General features: G+C 39.6%; 1 protein-coding gene across 1 annotated transcript; it reads right to left on the minus strand.

Moving 5' to 3' along the window:
* Positions 1-50: 50 nt before the first annotated feature.
* Positions 51-10790, minus strand: coq4 (coenzyme Q4 homolog (S. cerevisiae)). Its single transcript, XM_073477436.1, has 7 exons — positions 10701-10790; positions 6901-7056; positions 5117-5213; positions 4922-5024; positions 4663-4792; positions 2505-2598; positions 51-579 (listed from the first exon to the last, which is right to left on the minus strand). Exons 1-7 carry the CDS (start codon positions 10762-10764, stop codon positions 396-398), a joined length of 828 nt encoding a protein of 275 aa, XP_073333537.1. The 5' UTR covers positions 10765-10790; the 3' UTR covers positions 51-395.

Below are 10790 nucleotides of genomic sequence, written 5' to 3' on the forward strand. Positions count from 1 at the left end.
TGACAAAATATCTCCTCAGTGTGTTGGTGAGTATTCAATAACAGCCATAATTCAGTTCTTTAAATTTATTTTTGTCCTGATAAAAAAAAATACATACTTTTTGTCACATTCTCAAAAACAAAGTGTGTGAGCGTGACCTGTTGAAATGACGTCACTCAAAAAGATTCATTTCAAACTAAAAGTTGCCTAAACATGTAGAAAGACTTAGGAGATGCAAGAAGGGAGAAGCCAATGTTTCCAACTTCCCCAGTTCCTTCGTAATTAATAACTTCCTCCTTCCTCCTTCCTCCATACAAAAAGTCCACAGTGCAACACTTGAAATATTTCGGGTTTGTCCGCAATCAAAAGTCTTTTGTCCCGTGATTCCTGAGTCACTCATCTTCCCGTCGTCTTCCTCAGGTGCTCCTCTTGTTGGTGGCACTGGGTATGACAGGTGGCGGCTCTATGTTGAGCTCCTGTCGCAGGTCTTCGAGGCTCTGCTCCCATCGTCTCTCGTAGAAGATGCTGAGGATACAGCGTGACCGACTACCGTTCTGAAGAGCCCACGGACCCAGGGAGGTGAACAGTGACTGTAAACGGCTGGGTGAAAGAAGGAACACTTCAGCATTAAACAACAATAAATAGATCATATTGTATTTCTGAATAAATAAACCACAGCCCAGTTCCCCAAAACACAGGGAAGGTCAGTTATTGAATGAGGGTTAATGATTCACATTTTCACAGGTATTTTTTACAACGGCAGAAAGGATTTACAGTTGGTTGCTCTTATCACTAGACCACAAAACAATAAGGAATGTTTACAACATGTTAATCATTTGTTTCTGCATTGTTCTCAGAGTTGAGATAATGCTTTTTTACTACACTTGTAGTCTTATGTACATAGCCGAATCAAGTCAAGGTTGTTTGTGTGCTGATTTACAGAAAAAGAAAATAATAAAGGTGAGAGAGTGGATTTGGATGCTCGGCCAGCAAGGATTATTTATGCACTGAAAACGCTGCCTGCTCCTATTGCGGTTACATATACTGAAACGCTTGTGTAAGTGTGTATTCTTTAGAAACTAAAGGCTGTTAGTGTGTCGCTCCGTACACAGGCTGGATTCAGAGAGCTGCTGCAGATGACAGCAGAGCAGAGGGGGAGAGAAGAGGGTCTGCTCTCATTGGCTGTCCCAGATATTTAGCCTGCTAGGGTCTGTGGATAGTTAACACATACTGTCTTCATGTGAGCGTGCACCCATCTGCCTCTGATCTGGGGCTTTATTTTTTTTATCAGCAAGCTCAGATCAGGCCTACAATCCTGAAATCCAGCAATGTGAACTTGGCTTAAGAAACGAAATTCAGGGCATAAAAGGTTGCAATATAGAGCTGAAATGATCAGTTAATTAATGGATAAATCGAAAGAAATTTAATTGGTAATAAAACTGGTAATCAATTAGTGATTTTAAATCATTTTTTAAGAAAAAAAAAAGTTAAAACGTCCAGCTCAAAATAATAATATTTGCTGTTTTTTTATTATATTAAAGTCATGATGAAATGAGAAGTGCCTCTTTCACCCATTTAGATCACATCCCCGGTCATATTGTGCACCTATTTAAAAATCCATCTCTTTATATACTTATTTCAAAATCCAATTTGTTCAATGTTTTCTTCCTGTAAAACAAAATATAACGCGTTGAACCCACCAATATTTAACTAATGATATCATGACATCAGTGTGACGACCACTCCCGCTCTGTTTGTGATTCCTTGTGTTTTTACCTGTTCTGTATTAAGGCAGAGCGGCAGGAGGTCAGGTGAATGAGCAACGCCTGAAGGAACTTCCTGTGATTGCTGCTCCTGCTATCAGAGGGCTGGAGATGTCCCTCTTTTTCTCTGTATCCTGTGCTCCCAACCAGCAGGGTTTTAGTTTGGTTGTGTTCATTTAGATTTGGTCTAATGTGGTTCAAATTGAATGAAATATTATTCAAAATGTTTGCCTTTGTGTGGTCTCCCTTTTTGTTGCAACCCCTCTGAGCCGGTTTGTAACATCAACCCTTCAATCAATCCTTCAGCAACTACAAGGAGCATACGATGGGCTTTGTCTCTGTGTCCCTGATGATTACTGCTTTCCCGTTGTGTACAATGTCAAATTATTATTATTCCTCCCAAGGTTATGTCCTGCCTGCCTGTCCTCTTTCACTGACAAATGTGTCACGATGCGGAAGCACGATACCCTCAAAATGCTATGTCATTTGAACTTTAAAGGAAGTATTTTTGGATCTTGGAATGTTTTTTTATAATACAAGCAGTAAACAATGAAAGTAATTGTCTGATTAATTGCACATGTTTGTTGCATGCTGTTCTTTGTGGTTAGTGTACAGAAACAGGTGAATACTATGAGTGTATTGTTGAGTCACTCAAGCTGTGACTTCCAATCATAGCACGATATGGCACAGTCAGAGCTAAATGTCATGGTGTTCCAGTACTGTGCTGTAGTTGAAACTCTGGTAAAAACCCTGGCGTTGTACCTTGTGTTTAGCCGAAGTGGCCCCAACACAGCGCCAAGAGCGCACATGGGAAGTCCAGTCTGAGCGGCTTCGAACCATTTCACTGCCACCTCACCTGAAAGGTACAGAGAAATTTAAATAGAAATAAATATTTAGATTATTTAAGCTCAAAGGAGAAGAGAAAACCAAAAGTCAACGGTCAAGTGTTTCAACTTTCCAACTTACGTGATGAAACTTTTGTCTCTTAGTTACGCAAGTCTCAAAGTTTTTGTCTATTCATAGTAAGACTGAATCTGTCCATGCATATGTCATCAGTAAAACAGAAAGCTTAGCTCAACAATTACATAGGAAAATGCTTTTAAAAGCAGGAACCGTGTAAGGACAATTGGAAAGGGAAACGTGGAAGAGAAAGAGACACAATTAAGTTTCATTATTCTGTCAGCAGTCCGATGGAAAACTGATGTGTCCGCACAAACTATGCGTACGCCTTTCCCCACACATGGACTGGTATTTAAGATAGAATGTGTGGTGAGAATGTGCGGTACGGACGTTATTTTAGAGATAGCTGCGGGTGAAATGATGAGGTGAACATGAAATATAAGGTGAGAGAAGGTATTCTACATTTAAACCCTTACTCGCCGGTGATGATCTTTTAATTTGATCCTGAATTGAGAAGCACTTTGTTTCAATAAGAGCTCTACAGATTGAACATCGATCAGCTGACATTTAATAACGATGACTGAGATATTACAAAGATGATGGTTTACAGGTACATGTGTGGGCACTATAAACAATCACAGCTGTAACGGGTGCCTGTAATGACAGCTGTTCTGATGTGAAACCTGGCTGATGAAAATGTACTTTTCTTCTTGGAAGTTCTTCTCATTGACAGGTCGATTGAGGGGTGAAGCAGGCATACATATCGATATCTAAACGGATGTGTTAGAGCGTTTTCACATCCATGTATGGAAAATTGTGGTAGTGGAAATGCCTACACAGTGATTAAGATTCATAAAACAGAATCAGGCGTACGCACAGCTTTAGAAATCTGACAAAAAGAACACATAACTGCACATTCCTGTCTTTGTGCGTACACATAGTTTTAGTCCAGACCCTAGAGACTTTTTCTTCGCCACATCATGTACTGTTACAGTTTTTCTTGACTGCTTACACACTATAACTGGGCCTTCTAACTAAACATCCCAAACCATGACACCATCCAACAAAAGACAGGCACATTTCCCACAACCATAAACACAATCCCCACACACATGATTGAGATTTGTTTAACTTAGATAGAGACTTAGGATACATAGGTAAAAGGGCCATGTGTCAGTTCAAATGTTTTGGAACAATGGATCAACACCTCAAGGTAGAGAAGGATGATTCACGGACAACCCTCGATTCAGCAACATCTTTCTACCAGCAAATTCTCCCTTTCAAAACCCCATAGGGGAATGTTTTAGATTTCTGCAGGGCGGTTGAAGGTCTGTAACGGTTGAGGCTTGCCAGGGTTGATTAAGGTATACAAGGGGTTTTCCATCACAGCCTGGCTAGGACTAATGATTTTTTCCCCATTGATTTACATTGGTTAATGAATACATTGTAGTTATTTGCATACATTCTTTATCAGATGCATATTTTTACAGTACATTTCCTTTTTTATTCAGTTTTAGTTTATTTTACTAAAGTACATTGAAGAATTTAAAACATTTCGAAAATGTATACATATGTTGTGTCTTTATATTGTCTTAATCGTAGCCCAAAGTGTAAAGTGTAGCCTAGAGAGCTTGATCTGGGGGGAAACCACAGGCCCCATTATTCATTGCAGTACCAGGTTTTTATGGCATAGTTTTGAAATTATATCACCAGTGTGTTATGGTTATTTTGTAGTGTGTGTGTATATGATGGCTTCTGTGTGAAGTCTGAAGGCAAAGTTTGGTTTTGATGTAAGACAATATGGTTTTGAGGGGAGAGTTTGGTTCTGACATGGAAGTCTGTGAAGATGAGTGTGCAGTTCTGCATATGTTTTTAGAGCTATGGGAAATGGAGCATAATTTCAAGAAATGTGTCTTAGCAGTTAAGAAAAACTGCATAAAACTGCTTGGCTATCAAGCTCCTTTAAATAACACAATTACACTTGAGGATTTGTGTAGGACAGTGATGGACCCCGACTCACCCAACATGTTGGTGGGCATGCCCAGCAAGGTGTGCAGCAAATCATGGACTTCTCTATATCTCTGCATGACATAAGCCAGCTCCTCGTTGTCCACAAACTTCACGTCAGCCCTGGAGTCAGGGGTCACATGCTGATCGATAGGGAAAGCGAATGCATTAGTAAAGATGAAAGAGAAACATAGATGGAGGGATTTCAGGGGAAAGGTGAAGTATAAAGCTGTCTTTGATTGGAGTTTCATGACACATCGGTGGAGACTCACGTTGTCCTCCAGAAAACGGAGGTATTCCCTCCCGAAAGAGCCGTCAGGAAGTGACGCCATGTTGTTCATATCGAGTGTAGAAAGCCGTATTCTGGGCCTTTCTCTGCAATAACAAGTAAACGACAAGAAAGACGAAATAAAATTTGATTCACAGCAGATAAAGTTCAATTTAAATCTGAATGGACAAGGACTCACGTTAGGATAGTGTAGCCTTCGGGATCATTTCTCATCCTGTCTCTGAGTTTTATCAACGCTAGGTGCCCTGTTGTCTCTCCGAGCACAGCGACCATGTCTGTAGGGACAGTTTCATCCCATTAAATGGTATTAAAAGTACAATTCAGAGGTTTTTTTAACACGTTACACCTACAATTTAATGACTGATTGACCCAGATTTGTTTGTTAAATTTGTTACACTGATGATATACATCTCAAGACTTTAGTTTAGTCATCACAGGGAGTACTAATCAGCCAGTAAAAAACAGCTGTTCAGTGTCTGCTGTGGCTTTGAAGGAGATTTTTCAAGTGTGAGAAAATGTCTGAAAAGTCTGGTGATGTCATGAGGTATCTGAGTTGGAGACTAGAAAGTCTGATAGGGAACAAGAGTGTGGAGTTGAAATGATATTGGTGGGAAGAGTCAAATGTTATCAAATCGGGTTGTAATTACATTTTTATAAAGCAGCTATTGTCTTGTGGCAATCAACCGATACTGCGGTGAAGAAGTCAAAAACACCTGTGTTCCCTAAATGGGATGTCACATGTCCAGATAGTGCTCTCTTCCTCCCTGAAAGTGTCAGGGTACTTAAGCTCATTTGTTTTTAAAGCACATCCAGTAACAGAAGTCTCCAGAGAATAAAAGCCTGAGAAAGTATAACAAGGAGTGCATGAGAACAGAACATCAGGTACTGTCCCCACAGTTAGTCTCACTTTACTGAGAATGATACACAGGATGACAAAGTGTTTCAAGTTTCATTAACCTGAAATGTGTCAGGCATGCCAAGGATACAGCCTTACCGATATCAGTTGCAGACTGGCTGACTGAGGTTTCATCAGCACACATACTTGTTGAATGTTGTAAAGCACCAACAGGCCTCAAATGGATTATTCCAATATATTGTTCTTACTTTTGAGTATCTTTAAACAAATTCATTTCTTCCCGTCGTTTTATATTATTCATTATTATTTTATTAAGCTGTTAACATGTGGTTTGCCCTTTGGTTGATTCAGTAGCATGCTGCTTTTGTATGACCACATGACCTTTTGTTTTGCAATCCCCTCTTTAGTAAAATGACTATTGCTGCTAACTTACTCCCACACTGAAGGAGTGCTGCACAGTGTGTTAGACAATAGTTATTTCAGCTGCTGTTACCAGACTTCCATCATATTCCACCTAAAATCCATTGGACATAGCGTAGGCATTAACGACGGTGACAGGTTTTACACCTTTATTCATGTTTGTGTTTTTTTCTAATTCTAATTCTAAATATTCACGAAGTGTAAATATTTAGAATTGTATTTAATTTGAAGAAGCTTCTCCTTGTTTTGCCTTTTCTGAATAAATCTGAGTGATGGATGTCATAATTTCCAAAAGGCTACAATGTATGAAAGATTGTCCTCAAAGCAGTTAAACATGTAGATTGATTCTACACAAATTTCCAAAGTTTGGGACATTAGGGGTTTTCTATCGCAGCGGGAGAGAGCGATCTCCATATTTGACTATAAAGTAGGTTGTTTGTGACTGGGCTGTACTTTCTGTTCATGGGAAGGCTTTTTCTGGCATTTGTTTTGGCATTTTGCCTTATTTTGGCCACAGAGATAAAAGCAGGAAACGCATTGAAAGGGGTCAAATGTCCCCAGCCAAAATCAAACCAGGGCGTTGCACTAATATGGTGTGCGTCATGAGCATTCGGCAACTGTACACCCCATTACAAGACGGGCGATGAAGAGAAAAACCAAAGCCTGAGCCCCATGCCGAGTCTCACCATGTCTGTAGGGATTTTGCAGTGCAGCCACACCTGACCCGACAGCCAACAGGGCTTTCTGGATGGGCGTGGTTTGGATGTGTCCAGGATACAGGCCATCATAGCTGCTATCTGTAAACCGAGCGCTACTACTGTGTAGCTGTTGGACACACAGTGCTGAGGAGACAAAGGTGGAGGAGCAACATTAAACACTTTCACACAGCTGGACCAAGACAGTCTATTTATTTTATCGCCCTCACATAACAAAAACAGGTTATTGTGAATATTTTCCAAATATTGTATTGATGCCTTTTGTCTTTCATTACTGATAAAAAATTTAAAATGCACTACTTGAGGCAACATCCTCTGTCTGTAGTCTGTGGTTTGACTAATTGTCCCACCCACAACACCATCTGATTGGTTTACACATGCATGTCCTCTGTGTCCCTTATTGTTCGTTTTATGACTGACTTCCTGCTCAAGGATGTTTTCTTCCCTTACCCTTCCTCTGTGGCTGCGAGCTGCACTTTATTGGAGGTGATGGTATTAACATTGGTGTGTGGACAAAATGCCACAAAAAGGGGAAATTTGAGCCTGATCAGGAGGGTTTTCAACAGATAGTTTCGGTTCCACCTTAAATAAAGAGGAGCGCAACGCTGCTGTCCTTTAGTCTCTACCTCTACTCGAAGTCCTGCCCCGCAGCAGTTCCTCACCAATCAGCGATCACTATTGTTCTGCACACTTGTCAGATACTGCACTTTTTAGAAAATATAATATACAGGGACTTTTCTAGAAAGTTTACCCAAAGACTACCTCCTAGTTTCGTAAACATTAGTTATGGGAAAATGCTCACTTTTAATTTTCTTTGAGAACTTCTAAGGAAAAGAAACCAATTAGAGTTGATCATGTTAATTTTTTTCTTATTTTAGATCAAATAAAAAATATACATCTTAAATAAATCTGTCCTCCACTGATTCAACTCAGAGGGTAGCAGCAAACTTAGAAAGGCTGCTTCATCACCTCCCAGTTTCCTTGCTTCAAACTCTTCTATAAACTAGAATCAAATACTTTTTTCAATCCCCATTGGTAAATTAATCAACTGTATTTAACCTATCCAAACACCCCATAAATAAACACAAACTGTGGTGGCTGAGGGCATAATGGCAGGATTCTGAAACTAATCTAGGCTCTGACAACCCTCTGGTTGAGACAGCTATCATTCGGCCAGATTTACTGTGCCATCTTGCTGGTTCAGGGGGTTTGAACCAGCAGCATTCTGGCCGCCCATTAGCATCTCTAACCTTTGGGCTACATATCGGTCGAAGTTGCCTGCTTATTCATTCTGCCAGGCCAGGGTCAGTGTATCTGCTGGCCATTCATTTTTCTTTCCAGAAAATTGAGTGGTCATGTGATTTTCGTCTTAATCACTCTTCCAACCCAAATTGAGCCTAATTCTTAGTCTGTCATTGTGGCATTGCACCAGATTTGGATTTGCCAAAAGCAAAACTGAACATGTTGGCTTTAACATTCTGTACATGAATGATGAGCAATCAACTTATGTGGAAATATTCTGCCTCTCCTTCCCACTCCCACACCAAGATTTTATGTCTTGTATCAACTTGAAGACAATTTATTATACCGTCTATGAACCAGAGAGTAACATGTGTGGCGCACGTGTCTATAACTTACCCTTATTTTCCTTTTTACCCCATGTTTTATTTATTTATTCCATTTATTGTTTCTCGACTTGTTTTTTATGTCACAATTAAGTTGTATTACATTATAAATATTTTCTCTGTTTGGTTATTTATAATTTAAATTTTATTTATCTATAATTTAGATTATATGTTCTGTGGTCAGCTGTGGGCGTCTATTTTTGTTAAGGTGGACAGATGTGTTGTGACACATAAAAGAGAGAAATACAATGTGTTCTTCTTTTTTGTGGCCGAAAGGGATCCACAAAATCATGAAAATGGTTTCGATTTCTATTTTGTACAACAACAAAAATGAAATCACTAGAAAGCAGATGTCATGTGGTCATTTTCAAGACGAGAGCGCTAAGTGTAGGATTGTGCCAATGTTCTGATCGAGCTCATGGTTATAATCAGGGTCACCTTGAACAGGTTTTCCTTGAAAATTTCAGCATACTTCTTAAGGACCTTTATATGACAGTTGAACAATTTTGTTTTGTCATTTCTAAAACCATAAGAGTTGCTGCTCTTGACCTGGAAATGACCACAACCACTTACGGTGTGGCGGTACTGGCAGTAAAATGCTTACAGGCTAGCCCAACCTACATAAAAATACAAACAAAAAGCATGTAAATCTAGAGGGGATGCCCAATGTCAGCTACTTGGACAATAAACCAATAAACATGCCTCTTGAGGGGATAATCAAACTGAAATGTGCTCCTACAAGCCCCAGTGAAATAAAATGTCAAAATTGAAGGTGTATAGGGGCTTGTGTTTCAAGGGTTTCAAGAATAAACACAGTGTCCTCACTAGAATGATGTGGGGCAGCAAAGAAAAAAAAATAGAGCCTAAACAGACCAGAGTTTCTGGCTGGCAATCTAAGGGGATGAGGTTCTCAGTGAGTCAGGGACAGATTCAGAATGAGTGTGAGAGCCACCTTGGTGCCACTCCCCACCTCTTTTAAGCCTTCACAAAAAGGGCATTGTCACACGCTTATGGGCTGGGAGGGAAGATGAGGGAGCTGCTTCCACTTCTCAATCAGGAGTCAGTCTCCCCACCCTGCACACAGGTGACCTGTATCCCCTGCAATTAGTCCAGAGGGATTTTGAAAATCAGCCCAAAACAAAGAAAGAGAGCCAGTCTTAAACAATGGGACTGCTTCATCAGAATATCAAGATATATTCTTCATTTCTGCTTTCAAGTGATTTTATTTATTGTTTTACAAAATAGAAAATGGAAATCAAACCATTTTCTATCTTTTGCTCATCCCTTTTGGTCATGAAAAAGAAATTCATACAAACTGATACAATGACTGAAAACTGGAGTCCAGCTGCTGTGTCAAAACACATCTGGTTATTCATACATGATGTTAACTGCTTTCCTTTACCTTAATAACTAGACCAGGTGCTTGTTGGTGAAACCTGTAGATTGTATTTTTAAAAAAGTTGTGATTATTTGCTCGTCTTGAGTTCTCCTCGTTTATTGCTTACAAGTTTAGTTTATTTGGACATAGAAATATCAGTAACATTGGTGCTGCAACATGTTTGTAGTACAATACTAACACCTGTCAACAGGAGGGTTATTGACAATTTAAAGTACAAAGAAGTAAAGAAACGAAAAACAACATGGAGGATACAAGTGCAATACAGTTACAAGTACAATACAGGTATAAAAGTACAGTATTATACAAGAATAGATGTCTGTCATCAATATCATCATTCATGGGAGGTTTACCCCCTCATACAAATTAATGTATTAATTTTGGACTGTCATACATAAATGGTCGTTTTCTTGTTTAAGAAAGTTTTAAAAGACTGTCGCATTAATGTGCGAGCTACATCCATCTATCCGTCGATATTCTAAAATATCTTTGCTATCCGACATTTATCTGGCTGATTATTTATATAGCTACAACCTGATTATTGATATCTATCCGACTTTAGCTCGCTAGCTAGCTGCATAAGCTAGCTGAGCAGTGTCAGTGCTGTCAGTGTCTCCTATGGCCGCTAAATCAGGCTGGCACAAGGCTTCTACATGCTTCGTTTCTACATTTATACAGATTACGTACATCGAGCTGGATTTATTTAAAAAGCAGTCGTAGCAAATCACGTATGCGAGCTCGTTAATTACCTCTGGAGATCGAAACGCATTGACGCTGGTTTACCCATAGGAAAAGTCTAAACGGCAGCGACATTGTCAACGCTAATGCGCATGCGCACA

This window comes from Pagrus major, chromosome 12 (assembly GCF_040436345.1).
Source record: "Pagrus major chromosome 12, Pma_NU_1.0".
In the NCBI taxonomy this organism is placed as follows: Eukaryota; Metazoa; Chordata; class Actinopteri; order Spariformes; family Sparidae; genus Pagrus; species Pagrus major.